The following is an 18280-nucleotide window of genomic DNA, read 5'->3' as shown; positions in this document are numbered from 1 at the left end:
AATCATGACCTGAGCCAAAGTCGGATGCTCAACAGACCTAGCCACTCAGGTGCCTTGGCATTTAGCATTTAAGACATATGTTCATCAACATTTGTAATATTTTTACAAATGTGTTTGTGTTTATTGTACTTGTTACAGTAATTACACAAATATTATGAAGTCAATAAAATATGAGCATAAAAATTTCTTTGAAAATTTTCCATTAAAAAAAAAATCATTGAATATGAGTTGCTTTAAAAACTTGACTCTCTAGGGGCGCTTGGGTGGCTCAGTCAGTTAAGGGTCTGACTTCAGCTCAGGTCATGATCTCCAGTTTGTGGGTTTGAGCCCCGCATCAGGCTCTGTGCTGACAGCTCAAAGCCTGGAGCCTGCTTCAGATTCTGTATCTCTCTCTCTCTGCTCCTCCCCTGCTCACTCTCTTTCTCTCTCTCTCAAAAAATAAATAATAAACATTTCTTTAAAAAGTTGCCCCTCTTGGGGCGCCTGGGTGGCGCAGTCGGTTAAGCGTCTGACTTCAGCCAGGTCACGATCTCGCGGTCCAGGAGTTCGAGCCCCGCGTCGGGCTCTGGGCTGATGGCTCAGAGCCTGGAGCCTGTTTCCGATTCTGTATCTCCCTCTCTCTCTCTGCCCCTCCCCCGTTCATGCTCTGTCTCTCTCTGTCCCAAAAATAAATAAAACGTTGAAAAAAAAAAATTTAAAAAGTTGACTCTCAGGGCAGTGCACCTAGCTGGCTCAATCAGGAGAGCATGTGACTCTTAATCTCGGGGCTGTGAGTTCAAGCCCCATGTTGGGTAGAGTTTACTTTAAAAATAAAAAATAAAAAGCTAATTCTCAAATTAGAGCAAAGCAGTAAAAGATTGAATAGGACAAAAATCATTAAAATGATAAGGTTTCTGCATATGGATTACAAATCCAATCTCCTTAACATCTCACTTTCACTTAAACAAAACTGGTAGGACAGATAATGGCTTAAGAGGTTAATTTATATGACTGACTCATAGGAAACCCCTCTCAATGGGGTACTGCATCATATGATTGGTAATGGCAGTACATTTATACATTAAGTAAAATACATGCTTGAAGTATATACATTTTTTAAATTCCTTGCTTTAACTATGTTACCCTACCACTACCCATCCTAATTATATTGGCCAAGAGAGATTTTTTTTTTGTAATAATGAAAAATGCCAGTGATTCAAATGTGACATTTGAAACATATTATCAGTAGAACATAATGTGGTGCTCACAGATACACCCATTATATATAAAATACAGTATGGGAACGCCTGGGTGGTACAGCTCAGTTGGTTAAGCATCCAACTCTTGATTTCAGCTCAGGTCATCATCTCAGTATGTAAAAGCACAAAACAGCTAGGACAGTGGACAGAGGGTTAATATGGCATAGCAGGAGTTAAGAGCTTTTCTTTCAAACTTCATTGAATAATGGTGCTTCCCTTTTCTAGTTATCCCTTTGGATAAGTTACTTGATATCTCTAAATTTTTATTTTTTGTTAGTAAAATGAAAGCTCTAACTTCACAGAAGTTTCTATGGGAATTAAGCAAAAGAAAACACATCAGTGTACCTGGCATAGTACACAGCTACCAGTAGGTACTTGTCCCATCCATTGTTCATGGTTGTAGATAATTGGTGAGAAACCTTGGTAGAAAACTAAATCTTACCAAAATAAATGCAAGTGTGAAGAAAGTTAAGACAGATTAATAAATAAATAATTCTCTAAATGTTGAAATAATAAAAGAATCAGTAAGCTTTCTTTGACCATATAACAGTTAAGCTTTTATGGTAAGGTTTAAATAAAAGATCTAAGCTAGTAAAAGTATTTGTTACTAATATTACAGGCAGTAATATTTAAACAGCTTATAAACATTAGGTCTTTAACAAATGAATTGCCTTAGAGTATAGATAATTCACACAAAAGAGTAAAGTTGTAGGAAAACAAGTTCATCTTCTTTATCAAGACTACCATTCTCCACATTAGTAACTTTTGTCTGATTTGGCAAAGTTTGGAGTCAAGTTGATATTAGCTGCTATTGCTACTAGCATGGTAAACTCGTACAATCCCTTCAAAAGAGAATTCCATGGTAAATTTTCACATTTACTTAAAATTGAAGAGCTCTTCCTCTTGGGGTCTTTAAGCTCGTAAAGGAGTCGCTCATAGGCATATTTGAGGAAACTGCTGTGGTAGCTTTTGTGAAAAAGAGGGTCGTGACACTTTGATGGTTAGATTACATTTGTACTGAGTCCTGGTCATTCTCCTAACAGGAAAGCTTTCTAAAGCTTCTTTTTAAATCTACCACAATTGCTTTGCAGTATGTTTGCATTGTATAGACCACACCTTTTTGTCACTGACTTTTTTTTCTACCTTTGTGCCTTTACCTCATTGATTCTTCAAGTTTCAAGACTTTGGATTAAGTGGTACTGGAACCAAACCTGGGTAATGCTGATACTGATACTGAAGCCACAAAATTACTCATCTTAACTGCAAAGCCTTTGCTTACCACCTCAATATAGGTTCCATTGGCGAAGCTATGGGGCTCATTCCACAAAAATTCCAAAACTTATGCTGACCTTAGGTAAATACCTAGCGTTAGTTAAGTTTCAAAACTCCTTTCTTGAAATGTCCTATAGTGATTGCTTTCAAGCTTTTAAATTTTGTCAAGTCTAATCTTCTCAGGCAAGCTCTCTGATTTCTGGTCCCTGAGTCTTTTTCCCCACTTCTGTCTTGCTACTTTGGTTCTCAGCTGAGGCAGCCACCCTCACTTCTCACTGCTGCCACTGAGCTGCCTTTTAGGGGAGTTCTGCCTCCATCTGCTCGTAATGCCTCCTTTCAGAGCCATTCCCTTCAGTGAAAAGTGGTAAAACATGGCTTTCTCTTAATAATTTGCAACAAAATATTTTTTTTAGTGTCTAAATAGTTAAAAGAGTTTCTTGCCAGTGATAAAGATTGATAGAGGAGACACTTGGTGTCTGTAAGTTTTTTGCTTTTTGTTTTTTTCTTTTTTTCTTTTAAGAAAATAAACTGGCTTGGTACCTTATGGAATTGAATAGTCATTTTATTGACTGTCCAAAGGATACCTTTGGCTCTTATTTAGGTAAAGCCGTAACCCATGTGCCTTAAAGGCCACTCTAATCCTCGCAGCAGCAGTAGCAGTAGCTGAGAACACCCTAATCTGTCTTTTCCTTTCTTTTCCTCACTTCTAACTATAGGGAAAGCGTCCACAGCGCACAAAGGCAGAATTGCAGCCTAGGTGGATGTCTGACCACCTGTCCGTCAAATCCATCAAGCAAGAGGTGAGTGTGTGTGAGAGTAGAGAGGAGTTTTAAGTGTTCAAAAGGATTGTTCCATTTTTATTTCAGGTACTCCTTTTATTCCTACTTTTTAATTTACCTTTACCTCAATTTCTAAATCTCAGACTTTTATGGAGCATTCTTATACATGAGATGCACTTTTAGAAAAAGAAGTCATTAAAAAGTAAGATATGACATTGCACTCTTTTGGATCTTAACAATTAATTTCCAGTGATGATAAACATATACATATCTAATATAGGTGAGAATGATAAGCACTATAATAGATATTATATAGTAGAAATTCATGACTGCAAAAATGGAAAAAATTAGTAGTGGGCAAAGAAAGGGGAGTTGAGGCAAGCACAACTATACTTCACCTGAACCTTGGAGAATGACTAAGATTTTGATGGTGGATAGTGGGGGCAGAAGAGTAATACACAAGAATAATATAAACAAAGCACAGAGGCATGATGATATATAAATGTGGTAAAAGAACAGTATATATTTGGATGTGTCTGGCATATAAGATGTGTTGTTATATATAGTGGAAGAAAATGCCAGAACGATGAAATTTTTGAGTCTCCGGACTCTCAAGCTTATATTTTCAATAGACAGGCAGTAGTTAGTGAGGTTATGTCATTAGAGCTTTGTTTTAGGAAGCTACCTTTCTGGTCACACCATGATAAATGATTTTTTAAGGAAACACTGGAAAGTAAGAAATCCATTAGCAGTGTACTTCCAGCAGGAAAGAATAGTGGAATCCCTGCTACTGAAAATGTAGGTCTAAAATGGAGGAAATGAGGGGTGCTTGGGTGGCTCAGTTGGTTAAGTGTCTGACTGCAGCTCAGGTCGTGATCTCACAGTTCGTGAGTTCGAGCCCTGTGTTGGGCTTGTGCTGACAGCTCAGAGCCTGGAGCCTGCTTCAGATTTTGTGTCTCCCTGTCTCTCTGCCCCTCCTCTCTCTTCTCTCAAAAATAGATAAACATTTAAAATAATAAATAAAATGGAGGAAATGGTGGAGGTCGGGGAGTGGCAGGTGAGGGTCATTAGTGCATGAGGGTCATTAGTATCATGGTACTTGTTGTTTTGAAAAATATGACAGTTGGGGTGCCTGGGTGGCTCAGTCGGTTGAGCGTCCGACTTCAGCTCAGGTCATGATCTCGCGGTCCGTGGGTTCGCGCCCCACGTCGGGCTCTGTGCTGACAGCTCAGAGCCTGGAGCCTGCTTCAGATTTTGTGTCTCCCTGTCTCTCTGCCCCTCCTCTCTCTTCTCTCAAAAATAGATAAACATTTAAAATAATAAATAAAATGGAGGAAATGGTGGAGGTCGGGGAGTGGCAGGTGAGGGTCATTAGTGCATGAGGGTCATTAGTATCATGGTACTTGTTGTTTTGAAAAATATGACAGTTGGGGTGCCTGGGTGGCTCAGTCGGTTGAGCGTCCGACTTCAGCTCAGGTCATGATCTCGCGGTCCGTGGGTTCGCGCCCCACGTCGGGCTCTGTGCTGACAGCTCAGAGCCTGGAGCCTGCTTCAGACTCTGTGTCTCCCTCTTTCTCTGCCCCTCCCCTGCTCATGCTCTGTCTCTGTCTCAAAAATAAATAAAACATTAAAAAAAAAATTAAAAAAAAAAGAAAAACATGACAGTGAAAGAAAACAAATTGTGAAAAAGTAAAGAGGAAGCAGGGTTGAGGAGAGCTTGTGGAATTTTCATTTTTTTAAATTGAGATATAGCATGGACATGAAAGATGTCCATGAATGAGAAAGAGACTGCATGTAGCTGACTCTGGTAAGGTGAAGTGCCTACGAAGCAGGGCCTTGCCATGGAGTTTCTCCCGTTTCTCCTAAGTTAAAGACACAAACTTTGATGGGGCAGGAAAACGTTAGGAGTTCACATTGGATGTTCATCTATCCTCTGAAGGTGAGAATGGAGATCTAATGAAGACACAATATTTAGGTCAACAACTAATTTATTAAAAAAAGGGTTTCCCCACATCCAGAAGCCGACTATGTTTGGGCATTTTCATTTTGTACCATAGTTTAGGGTAGTTAAATGACTTTAGCAGCACACGTATAGGAAGGGACAAAATTGATACTTACATTTACTGAGATTTAAAAATTGTCAAGGTGGTAAAGGAATGTGAGGCCAAAGGAACTTGATTGCAGGTGATGATACATTTGATGCTGGAAGTCCAATAGGAGAGTGGAATTCAGAGAGAGACAGTCACAATGAAAGCACCCAGCAAGTGATTTCCCTAGATCCCCCTTCCCAGTCTGTGAAGGTTATATAGAAGGTGCCTTGTACTCACGGCCCTCAATCCTCTGAAACCTCCATTTCCTCACTCTTCTTTTACCAGAGGTTTTTCTTTGTTGCTAATTTCAATCTCAAATCCACACTCTGTGCTGGGCAGTTCTTACAGTCTCTGTACTTTTTAACTTTTTAATGCCTTTTAGCATTATGTTTTGTTGAATATCACATAGTTTAGTGGTCTTAGAAAGTATGGAGCTTCTTACTGCCTCAGAGTAATGTTTTCATGACTTAAATTCAGGTGACAGCATAATTTGTTTTACAGAGATCTTATCATTAACTAAATACATTCTACCTTGAGCCTAAAAAAAGGAAAAAATTAATTTATAAATTTTTATTTACTTAAATATATTTGCATTTAACCTTTATTTCTGTTTTTCAGTTCATAGACATGCTCTTGCCAGTAGATAAATTACCCAACTTTTAATGATTGGCAATTCTGTCATGACTGACTTCAGTCTCCCCAGTCTCTTCTTTCCTATAGCATCATTAGTTTCAGAATGGCCTTTGGTAATTGGTATCCAGCCATAGTTCTCAAATGGTTTTCTAGCTCCTTTTGTTGTGTCCTCTCCACTTTCTTCAGTACCTTAAGAGTTAACACCTCTTTGAAAGTTCTCTTTCCTATTTTCTGTTCATTGTCCCTGTACTGAGTCCTAAATGCCTTAATGTACATTTCACATTACATAGTAATCTGAATACAGATCTAAAATTTGTTTTTCATGGCTGTAAGCAAAGCTTACTTCAGATACTAAAATTTCTTCTTTTAGTTATTCTTTATAATATTCTTTTTTTTCTGTTTTCTTTAGTTTTAGTTGTAACTAACCATGGAATTGTAGAGCTCCTGAATATCTGTTCCGGTACCCAGTGTCCTAGAGAAAACCTTAGATGTGTTATGAGTTTTGTGCTTTTGTTTAAGCAGCAGAGAAACATCAGGCCATTAAAACCTTTTAGGCAGCATGTCTGACCTATATTGGTTACCTAGGAGTCCAATCTTTTTGCCTCAAAAAGTCTTTTAATTGTGACTCCTGGGGAAAATATTAGCGAAGGGAGATAGTCTTTCTAAACTCTGAGATTAGGGCTGCATTGGTTATTTTTGTCAGGACACTCTGGACATTACTCTTACTAGGGACCTCTTTGTGGTGGTATGGTCTCAAGTGTGCTACTAAAGGTGGCAAGGGTGCCAGGGTGTCTGATAACCTGCCCTGGGTGAGGGGGGAGCACGGAAGGGGAGTCTAGGCACTGCTTCAACCGGATTCTATTTATAATACTTTAGAGGATTTCAAAGTGGTGTCTCTAATTAGCTTCTCATTAAAATCCCCCCCTTGATTCTAGCAGGTCTCTTATCTATAAAACATTTAAAAAATAAAAAAAAAATAAAGAATTTAGATACCCCCCCCCCCACTTATACAACTGACCACTTATAAAGGAAAAACAAATGCAGTGTCAAACAGCATAAGAATTTTGTTAACTGTTCAGGGTTTTTTTGTTTTGTTTTTGTTCCTTTGGTTGTACTTGTTCTTTAAACTCTTAGTGTTTAAACTATTAAAAATTGAAACATTACTAAAAGTGTCTCCAGGCAGTGAGTCCTATCCTTCAGTGGTATTTTCATTAATATTTGCTTTAGCTTGGGGTGGTGTACTGCTGGAAATGAGAACAAAAATTTTTAATTTTTTTTTAATGTTTATTTATTTTTGAGAGAGAGACACGGAGTGTGAGCAGGGGAGGGGCAGAGAGAGAGGAAGACACAGAATCCAAAACAGGCTCCAGGCTCTGACCTGTCAGCACAGTGCCTGATGCTGGCTCGAAATTCAGGAACGGCAAGATCATGACCTGAGCCGAAGTCAAGACACTTAACCAACTGAGCCACCCAGGCACCCCAAGAACAAAATTTTTAAAACAGATTCTTGGTACATAGCATGGATTTTTTTTTTCAGATTTGTATGATGCAATTTGTATAAAATAATAATTGTTGAGAATTCATATCAGATAAGAACTGCTGAAATTATAGCACATGATGAAACAAAGCCACACACCAATTTACATTCCCACCAACAGTGCATGAGGGTTTCCTTTTCTCTGCATCCTTGCCAACACTTGTTATTTCTTGTCTTTTTAATGATAGCCATTCTAACAGGTGTGAAGTAATAACATCTCATTGTGGTTTTGATTTTCATTTCCCTGATGATTAGGAATGTTTCATGTAGGCTGTTGGCTTTCTGTGTCTTTTCTTTGGAAAAATGTTCAGGTTCTCTGCTCATTTTTTTTTTTAATTTTTTTTAATGTTTACTTATTTTTGAGAGAGACAGAGACAGAATGCAAGTGGGTTAGGGGCAGAGAGAGGGAGACACAGAATCTGAAGCAGGCTCCAGGCTCTGAGCCGTCAGCACAGAGCCCGATGTGGGGCTCGAACCCACAGAGCTGTGAGATCATGACCTGAGCCAAAGTCAGGCGCTCAACTGACTGAGCCACCCAGGCGCCCCTCTGCTCATTTTTTTAAGAAGAAAAAGATTGGGGTTTTTTTTGCTATTGAATTGTCTAATAAGCTTTTTTAATATGCTATAAATTTAAGTTACTCAACTGTTGTATCTTACATGCTTAGCATAAATATTAATTCATTGAAAACACAACTGAAGAGATACATACTGTGTAATTCCAATCATATGACATATTCAGAGCAAGTAAATCCACAGAGACAGAGCAGATCAGTGGTTGCCAGGTGCTGCAGGAGTGGGGAGTAAGGACTGGCTGGCTGATGGGTTCAGTGTTTTCTTTTGGGGTACTAAAAATATTTTGCAACCTAATGTAGGTAGTGGTTACATAACATAGTGAATGTACTAAATACCACTGAGTTATACACTTCACAATTGTTAATTTTATGTGAATTTCACTTTGATTTTTAACAAAAACTTATTGAGAGTAAGTTTTATATAGTTTTTAAATGATGTAGGGCCTCTGATTTAGCAGAAAATTTTTTACATCTGTAATTATCCCAAACTTTGGGATTCCTGCTTCATTGTTACCAAAATAACTTAAGCTATTTATAATCAATTTTTAGTACCTCATCTTAAAAAATCTGCAAGTTCTGGGGTACCTGTGTGGTTCTGTCAATTAAGCATCTCACTTCAGCTCAGATCATGATCTGGCCTTTTGTGAGTTCAAGCCCCACATCTGGCTTGCTGCTGTCAGTGCAGAGCCCACTTCAGATCTCCCCCCACCACCACCACTCTCTTGCTCCTGTGCACCAGCTCTCATTTACAAAATAAACATTAAAAAAAATTTTTTTTTTTTAATTTTTTTTTCAACGTTTATTTATTTTTGCGACAGAGAGAGACAGAGCATGAACGGGGGGGGGCAGAGAGAGAGGGAGACACAGAATCGGAAACAGGCTCCAGGCTCTGAGCCATCAGCCCAGAGCCCGACGCGGGGCTCGAACTCCCGGACCGCGAGATCGTGACCTGGCTGAAGTCGGACGCTTAACCGACTGCGCCACCCAGGCGCCCCCCAAAAATTTTTTTTTTTAAGTAAAAAATCTACATGTTCTAACCTTTGGGTACTTTAACATATTTTAATTTTTGACTTTTAACAGGGATCATATAGAGGGAGTAAAAAGTCAATAAAAATTAGATCATTTCAGAATATGTAATACTAGTTCATTCCCCCTTACTTGGGAAGGAGTTATTTTAAATCCAGAAGAATTTACCTGCTCTTCAAGAAAACTTGGTGGACTACATTAAAAGACTATAGTACTCTAACAATTCACGAATCATCAGTACTACACTTTTACCTATTTGCTTCAGGCTCTTTCTCTAGGCATTTATTACAAAACTGGCATTTTTTTTTTTAATGTTTGTTTAATTTTGAGAGAGAGAGAGAAACCGAACTCAAGTGGGGAAGGGACAGACAGAGAGGGAGACAGAGTCTGAAGCAGGCTTCAGGCTCTGAGCTGTCAGCACAGAGCCCAACAAGGGACTTAAACTCACGAACCGCAACATCATGACCTGAGCTGAAGTTGGACCCTTAACCAACTGAGCCACCCAGGGGCCCCTAGCGTTCTTGATTTTTATATCCAAACTATCCTCCAAACCACCTGTGCTCCAACAAGTTGATAGCATTCACTTTACCACATTTTTGCAAATGTATCACCTTTTATCATCCTTCACTATTTTGTAAGTGAAAATGCTATTTTAGGAGAAGATATTTGCAAACAACATATCAAATAAAGGATTTTAGCATCCAAAATCTATAAAGAACTTACCAGACTCAACACCCAGAAAATAAATAACCCAGTGAAGAAATGGGCAAAAGACATGAATAGACACTTCTCCAAAGAAGACATCCAGAAGGCCAACTAACACATGAAAAGATTCTCAACATCACTCACCATCAGGGAAATACAAATCAAAACCAGAGTGAGATACCACCTCTCACCTGTCAGAATGGCTAACATTAACAACTCAGGCAACAACAGATGTTGGCAAGGATGCAGAGAAAAAGTATCTATTCTGCCCTGCTGGTGGTAATGCAAATTGGTGCAGCCACTCTGAAAGACAGTATGGAGGTTCCTCAAAAAATTACAAATAGAACTACCGTACGGCCCAGCAATTGCACTACTCGGTATTTATCCAAGGGATACAGATATGCTGTTTTGAAGGGGCACATGCACCCCGATGTTTATAGCAGCACTATCAACAATAGCCAAAGTATGGAAAGAGCCCAAATGTCCATCGATGGATGAATGGATAAGGAAGATGTGGTACATATATACAATGGAGTATTACTCGGCAATCAAAAATAATGAAATCTTGCCATTTGCAACTACGTGGATGGAACTAGAGGGTATTATGCTAAGTGAAATTAGTCAGAGAAGGACAGATATCATAGGACTTCACTCATGAGGACTTTAAGAGACAAAACAGATGAACATAAGTGAAGGGAAGCAAAAATAATATAAAAACAGGGAGGGGGACAAAACATAAGAGACTCTTATTTATGGAGACCAAACAGGTTGCTGGAGGGGTTGTGTGAGGGGGGGGATGGGCTAAATGGGTAAGGGGCATTAAGGAATCTACTCCTGAAATCATTGTTGCACTATATGCTAACTAACTTGGATGTAAATTTTAAAAAAGAAATTAATTAAAATATGAAAAAAAAAGAAAAGGCTGTTTTACTTTTCTTTTTGATCATGGATGTGGTTTATGTATCTCTTCTGAATTTGATATTCATGTTCCATTTGTTTTGTGGGGGGGCTATTGTTAATTGATTTGTAAGGTATCTTTACATAGTAAGAATAATACTTTGTTGGGGTGCTTCGGTAGCTCAGTTGGTTAAGTGTCTGTCTGACTTCAGTTCAGGTGATGATCCGCCTGTTCAGGTGTTCAAGCCCCACATCAGGCTGTTAGCCCCACATAGGCTCTTAGCTATCAGGCTCTTAGCTCTTAGTCTGCTTCGGATCCTCTGCTTCCCTCTCTGTGCCTCCCCCATCTTAAAAATAAATAAACATTACAGGAGTCTGGGTGGCTCAATCGGTTGGGTGTCTGACTTCAGTTAAGGTCACAATCTCGCAGTTGGTGAGTTCAAGCCCTGCATCAGGCTCTGTGCTGACAGTTCAGAGCCTGGAGCCTGCTTCAGATTCTGTGTCTGCCTCTCTCCCACTGTGCACTCGCTCTGTCTCTCTCTCTCTCTCTCTCTCTCTCTCTCTCTCTCAAAAATAAATAAACATTAAGGAAAAATATTTAAATAAATAATAAATAAATAAATATTTTTTAAAAAACAATAATACGATCACCCGGGTGCCTTAGTCAGTTAAGCATCCAACTTTGGCTCAGGTCATGATCTCACAGTTCATGAGTTCAGAAACCTTTGTCGGGCTCTGTGCTGACAGCTCAGAGCCTGGTTCCTGCTTCAGATTCTGTGTCTTTCTCTACCCCTCCCTCACTTGTGCTCTGTCTCTCTCTCTCAAAAATAAATAAAAATTAAAAAAAAAATTTAAAGAATAATCATATTCGTTGCAAAAAGAATTTTATAGATATTCTTTTGGTTAATTAAATAATTAACTATTTTTCACCCCTTCCATCATCTTCAAACATGAAACACCTCCCATGTTTATTTACAGATGATTCTTATGTGACTTAATGCTTCCATTCATAAGTCATTAGCTTGAATTGCTTTAGTCCTTAATAAAATGCTGACCCTAATTAATATCCCCTTGTGCTGGTTGAAGGAAGAATATTTCACATGCTCTCACCTGCTATCCTTTGGCAAGGAGAAGCAGAATACACACATACATTATATAGAAACCACTACAGTTTTATTCAAGTGAAATAATTCCTTTGACCAGGCTTAGTTTTCCTCTCCTCCACTTCTCCCATCCTATCAGTTGTTAGGGGTATCTGTTCCATTATAACTTCTCAGCTGGGTTGCAATAATTAAGGACTTGGAGGGGGGGGGCAGCTACTTGTGTAATGGAGAGAAGGTGCCTAACTAACATTTAGCAGGCAATAGCTAGATTAGCATTCTTCAGAAGAATGTTCCTTAATGTCAGTAGCATCCCCATTTCAGAAAAAATATCCAGTGTATCTCAACTACCTGCTCTGGTTATAGGATAAAGATTTTAGGAAACTTCCTTTAGTTTTACAATGTTAGGTGTGATAATGGTTATTTTGTTTTTCGGTTTGTTTGGGTGTTTTGGGTTTGTTTTTTGGGGTTTGTTTTTTTTTTTTCCATATTCATCTCTCCTTTCTCATTCATTTTAGATTTTTACCTTGTAGGTAACAAACTTAGGCTCATAGAATTTGAAAGGTCAAGTGACTTTGGGAAGGTCTACTATCTAGGCAAGAGCACTTCTGAATTCTGCGTCAAATGAGAATCTGAACTTGGTTTCAAAGACCATAAAGAAAATAATAGAAAATTTTAATCAGAGCACTTTCAGTGTTCAGTGGAGACGTATAAGTGACTTGTAAAGGTCAATATGCATTTGTCTCTTTTCTCCCTTTAAAAAGAGCACTTGTGTAATGTCTATGGCATAAAATTTTTTGAAAATGTATCCAGTACAGCAGATTCCTTAGGTCTTCTTACTACCAAAAAGATGTGTGATGAAAAGCTTCACATTCCTGATTAAGGTTTCCTTAAAATGGAATAGTTAATGTTATCTTTTCTGTGAGGGTATTGTGAATTCTCCCTTTGTTGATACTGGATTCATTTTTCTGTCTCTGCAATTCTATATACAGGGAACAGTTACTCTTCAATAAAAATTTTTCTTAAAAGTTCTAGCTTTCACATCACAAAAGGCAAAGGAAGAATTGAAAATAAACAATTTCAGCCCTAGCTTCACTATTCTGGTTTACAGAATGGCTTGGAACTAGTTATATTGGAAAATATGCAGAGTAAAACTTTCATACATTATGATGGTAATGGTCCTATTTTCCCTTATCTTTTGTTAGATTTCGTAGATAATCACTTTCCCAGTTACCATCTGAAATGTTTATATTAATTGTTTGTGTGAAAAACAAGGGAAGATGATAGCCAATCTGAGTAATTTTATGAATTTCTGTACAATTGCCTCTAGGTATCTTAAGGCAAAATGGTAGCCCCTTCCACCAAACTCTTAATTTTATTCATTGTTTTGTTAGTAAAGTATTAAAGTTAAGGGTTTTAAAGTCATGCACCCTGAAATCATGACCCTATGTTCTTCTTTTTTTGAAGTTTGTTTAGATGAGAGTACTTTTTAAGATGTCACTTTTCTCAAATAGTAAATCTGTAAGAGTGGTGTCTCCAAACTGCCTCAGTTTCTCTTCTCTGGTCCAGCATATTCATAGCATTATCTCCCAAAATGTAGATTGTTGAGACCAACACGTTTACCTTGGTTTAAATTGCCATTGTGTTTTAATGTTCATCCATATATTTATTCTATAGATAAGATCAACTTGTGGGTATAAGCTCCCTACCTAATATTATTTATTAAATAAATTGAATTCAGTAAAACTTGAATCTTAGAGCAGAGAACTGATCTTACATGATTGTGTATTGACTCTATACACTTGATTGGCTCTTTCCAGGAGACCCCTGTGCTTACCAGAATAGAAAAACAGAAGCGCAAAGAGGAGGAGGAAGAACGTCAGATTCTCCTAGCAGTGCAGAAGAAGGAGCAGGAGCAGATGTTAAAGGAAGAGAGGAAACGAGAGTTGGAGGAAAAGGTCAAGGCAGTGGAAGGTACGTAGGTTCTGCACAGTACATGGGGTATGGGAATAACCCTCCTCTGGCAATTTCTATTAAATATCTTGTTAACTGTGCTGTGTCTTGGATCCAGTCTTCTTACATTTGCTTTCCTTCTACAGCACTTGTATTTGTCATTCTTGGTTTTCCTTTCAGTCTCATGCTCCTTCCTCTCATCTATATACATTCCTCATGTAACATAGAAAACAATACTAAAGTATTGATGACAAGTTTCACAGAAATAACTTTAAGCACAGTTGAAATGTGCTAAAGAAAAGTCTTACAGATTTTTTTTCATGTATGGCACTATACAAATTTAGAATATTACCATTAATTTTATTAGGACAGAATAGTTTTCTCAGACTTACGTCCAGGTGTTCGTCTGGTGTAATGAGATTTTTCTTTCATTTGCAATTAATATGAAGGATAATGACTGTCCCTAGATGTGTCAGATAGCAGTTGTATTTATAAGCTGAACCTAATAAATCGTGGTAACAGATCATTTGGCTTAGCTGAATATAGATCAGTATTTCTTTTCTTTTAAGTAAATGTATTGAATATTTTAAGTTTTTAATAAAACTACATGGCCTGTGTTTTCCTCTTTAATGCAATGTTTCATTGCAAAATTTAAATAAATTTTGGGTGTGAAATTTAATGGATTCTGGCCTTATTAAGTGCTTTTCTTCCTCCCATTAAGAGGAAGTGGTGCCTTCTGTTTCTTCATAGGTTAAACCCATTCCAACTTTGATCATTTCTTCGTTATAAAACCCTTAGGGCATTTAATCTACAAATTTAGCCTGTGTCACAGTATGTAGTATGTCCTACTTGTAAAATGTTTCATAGGTTTTATTTCCAGTGCTAGATTTAAATTCCTTGAGACAGCAACTGTGGCTTTTATTCCTTTATATTTTTTAAGGGGATTCTGTAATTTTCACTGGGACTCTTAACTGGCTACACTATTGTCATTTGACTTTTATACAAACAGGTTTAAAATTTATTTTTATGGCTTAGTATCTATACCTGTATGATTAATAATGCCTATGTTATAGATTGTTCTTTAAATCAACAAATATATTTAGAGCACCCATTCTATGCCAGGTGTTGTTCTTGGAATATAGATATTAAACAGAATAAATTAATCCTTTCATGGAGTTTCCATTTCAGTGGTGGGAAGAAACAATAAACAAATATTGTAGGATCATCAATAGTAGTGAAAGATCTAAAGAAGAAAACAGGTTTAGAGATAAAGAGTGACATGGTGCAGGTGGCATTTAAATAAGATTGTCACGAAAGCCCTCTATGTGGACATCTACGTGGATCGGTCAATTAAGTGTTCTACTCTTGGTTTCAACTCAGGTCATGATCTTAGGATCAAGCCCTGTATCAGGCTCTGCACTGACAGTGCCAAGTCTGTATGGGATTCTCTCTCTCTCTCTCCCTCTCCCTCCCCCCCCCCGCCTCCTCTCACTCCCTCCCTCCCTCTCTCCTCCCACTGCCTCCCTCCCTCTCTCCCTCCCTCTGCTTGCACACGTGCTCACTCGCTCTCGCTCTCTCTCTCAAAATAAATAAATAAACCTAAAGCCCTTTCTGAATATGTGACATATAGTAATGAAGTGAACGAAGGTCCCATATGAACATCTGATGGGAGAAGAGCATAGCAAGCAGAGGAAATAGCAAGTGCAAAAGCACTGTGGAGGGAATATACACGGAAGAAGGTCATTGTGGCTGGATCAAAGTGAACAAAGCAGGGGGAAGATTGGCAGGAAATGAGTTCACAGAGATAACCAGGGGTCAGACCATGGCTTTGTAGACCTTGTTAGAAGGATTAAATTAAAAAATGGGTAGTCCCCAGCACACAACAAGCTCACAAATAATAGTTATCATGGGGGAACTGTAGAGAGAGTTTTGTTGGTTTTTTTTTAATTTTTTTTTTCAACGTTTATTTATTTTTGGGACAGAGGGAGACAGAGCATGAACGGGGGAGGGGCAGAGAGAGAGGGAGACACAGAATCGGAAACAGGCTCCAGGCTCTGAGCCATCAGCCCAGAGCCTGACGCGGGGCTCGAACTCACGGACCGCGAGATCGTGACCTGGTTGAAGTCAGACGCTTAACCAACTGCGCCACCCAGGCGCCCCATAAAGAGAGTTTTTACAGGCTGTAAAATAGGAACAAACTTTTCCTGAATTCTTAGAAGCTAAGTGAAAAGGGCAGGGAGAATAATGGATTTTTTAATTGAGAATTTATTCACTGATAACTTTAAAGTTTAAAATAGTTAATTCAGAGAAATAAGCTTTTTGTGACAGTAAATTCAAAGAGGATTTCATTATGTAGGTCCTTTTACCATAACGAATAATATTTATCTGTGGTGATGGTAAAACAAAAAATTTTACACTGTTTAAGATCAGTCTGTAAAGGGAGCACAGAACCTATCAGTTAGTTTTAGTCTATTATACGTTTCTCTTTCTACCCTGTCATCCCAGCAGTGTTGACAGGCAGTCACTAGAATAGGGATCCCCTGAAATTGCTGGCAAAATTAATGTGATAGGACATGAACACATATTTCCAAGGAAAGGGCTCATAGCTTTCATTTGTTTCAAGAAATTTGAAAAGTGAGAAGTGGATTAAGAAAAAGTAGAAGCCAAAAGATGGAAAGAACCGAAATGTTCAGAAATGCATGAATGGATAAACAAAGTAAGGTTTATACCGATGATGGTTTATTATTCATCCTTAAAAAGGAATGAAATTCTGACACAGTCTACAACATGGATGAACCTTGAAGATATTATAATAAATAAAATAAGCCAAGAGGAAGGAAATGGGGAGTTCTTACTAAAGGTACAGAGTTTCTAATGTTTAGGATGATGTAAAAGTTCTGGAAATGGTAACAGTTGCACAATACTGTGAGTGTACTTAATATTACTGAATTGTACACTTAAAATGATTTAAAAGGTAAATTTTACTCTTTTTTAAAAGTTTTTTTAAGCTGGGTCACCTGGGTGGCTCAGTCACTTAAGCATCTGACTTCGGCTCAGGTCACAATCTCCGGTTCGTGGATTCAAACCCCACATTGGGCCTACACTGACAGCTCAGAGCCTGGAGCCTGCCTCAGGTTCTGTGTCTCCCTCTCTCTCTGCCCCACCCTCGCTTGCACTCTGTCTCTGTCAAAAATGAATAAACGTTAAAAAAAGGTTTTTTTTTAAACCAAAAGAAAGAAAAGCCCAAATAAATGCACTGCTTTTTATTAGTATGATACTTGTATAGGAAGTAAAACTGGATTGTGACATAAATATTCATACCAAGTTGAACAAATCAGTATGGAAATGGACATCATTGAGACTTTCTCATCTCTCAGTATGGTTGATATGTAACCTAAAAATTCTTCTTGCCTCAAATACATAGAAATTCTTTATTCTCCTTAATGTTTATTTATTTTTGAAAGAGAAAGCATGAACAGGGGAGGGACAGAAAGGGGGACAGAGGATCTGAAGCAGGCTCTACATTGACAGCAGCAAGCTCAATGTGGAGTTCAGACTCACAAACCATGAGATCATGACCTGAGCTGAAGTCAGACGCTCAATCTACTGAGCCATCCAGGCGCCCCTCAAATACATATAAATTCTATTTGTAATATATATGTTACAATATTTTGTCTAACATTGTATAAACACCCTTTTTAAGAACATATCTGAGGGTGATTGGGTGGCTCAGTTGTTTAAGTGTCCAACTCTTGGTTTCAGCTCAGGTCATGATCTCATGGTTTCATGCGTTCAAGTCCCATGTCAGGCTCTGCACTGCCAACACAGAGCCTGCTTGGGATTCTCTCTGTCTTCCTCTCTGTCTGTCTCCCACCCCTCCAACAGGCTATCTCTGTCTCTCTCAAAATAAATAAATAAGCTTAAAAAAAAAAAAAGCATATCTGATATCTTAGCCAAGTAAAGGAAGTTATCAGGCACTGTTTTTATGGTAACTAAAAACAGGATAAGTTGTGGGTATGGAGTGGTCTGTCTAGGGATGCTCTACCCCTACCCCAGAAATGACAACCATCAGTAAATTCCTGACAAGGATGAAGAGGTGATAAGAATTTCAAAGCAAATAAGGAAGCACCACTGTGAGCAGTAGTTGTTGGTAGTTACAGCAGACAAAAAAGAAATAGATTCAGTACTATCAGATATTTAAAAAAGAAGATATTGGAAACATAAGAAAAAAGTAACCTTGTTGAAAATGACAGGCAGATTCAAGGAAACAAATAGAACTCCTGGAAATGTAAGGTATAGGTTATTGGAATATTAAACAGCTTTGGGTATGTGTGAAAAGAGAATCAGTCAACTAGAAGGTATGTCTGGGATATTACATGGAATGCAGCACTAAGATAAAAAGTTACTTGTTAATCTTTCAGTGTCCAGTCATGAAAACAAAACTTATGCTAGATATTTCAACACAAAGAATTTTACTT

General features: G+C 38.1%; 1 protein-coding gene across 1 annotated transcript in view; it reads left to right on the top strand.

Annotated features, from left to right (window-relative positions):
- Positions 1 to 18280, top strand: part of LOC124502645 (cat eye syndrome critical region protein 2) — a 77842-nt gene that overhangs the window by 33026 nt on the left and 26536 nt on the right. The window contains exons 7-8 of the mRNA XM_047067361.1: positions 3227 to 3310; positions 13670 to 13823. Coding sequence (XP_046923317.1) covers positions 3227 to 3310; positions 13670 to 13823 — 238 coding nt within the window. The remainder of the gene's footprint in view (positions 1 to 3226; positions 3311 to 13669; positions 13824 to 18280) is intronic.

This window comes from Lynx rufus, unplaced genomic scaffold (assembly GCF_022079265.1).
Source record: "Lynx rufus isolate CCGP_SWC_20201006 ecotype Redwood Valley unplaced genomic scaffold, mLynRuf1.p SCAF_7, whole genome shotgun sequence".
NCBI classification, from domain to species: domain Eukaryota; kingdom Metazoa; phylum Chordata; class Mammalia; order Carnivora; family Felidae; genus Lynx; species Lynx rufus.
This window is presented reverse-complemented; position numbering and strand designations above follow the sequence as displayed.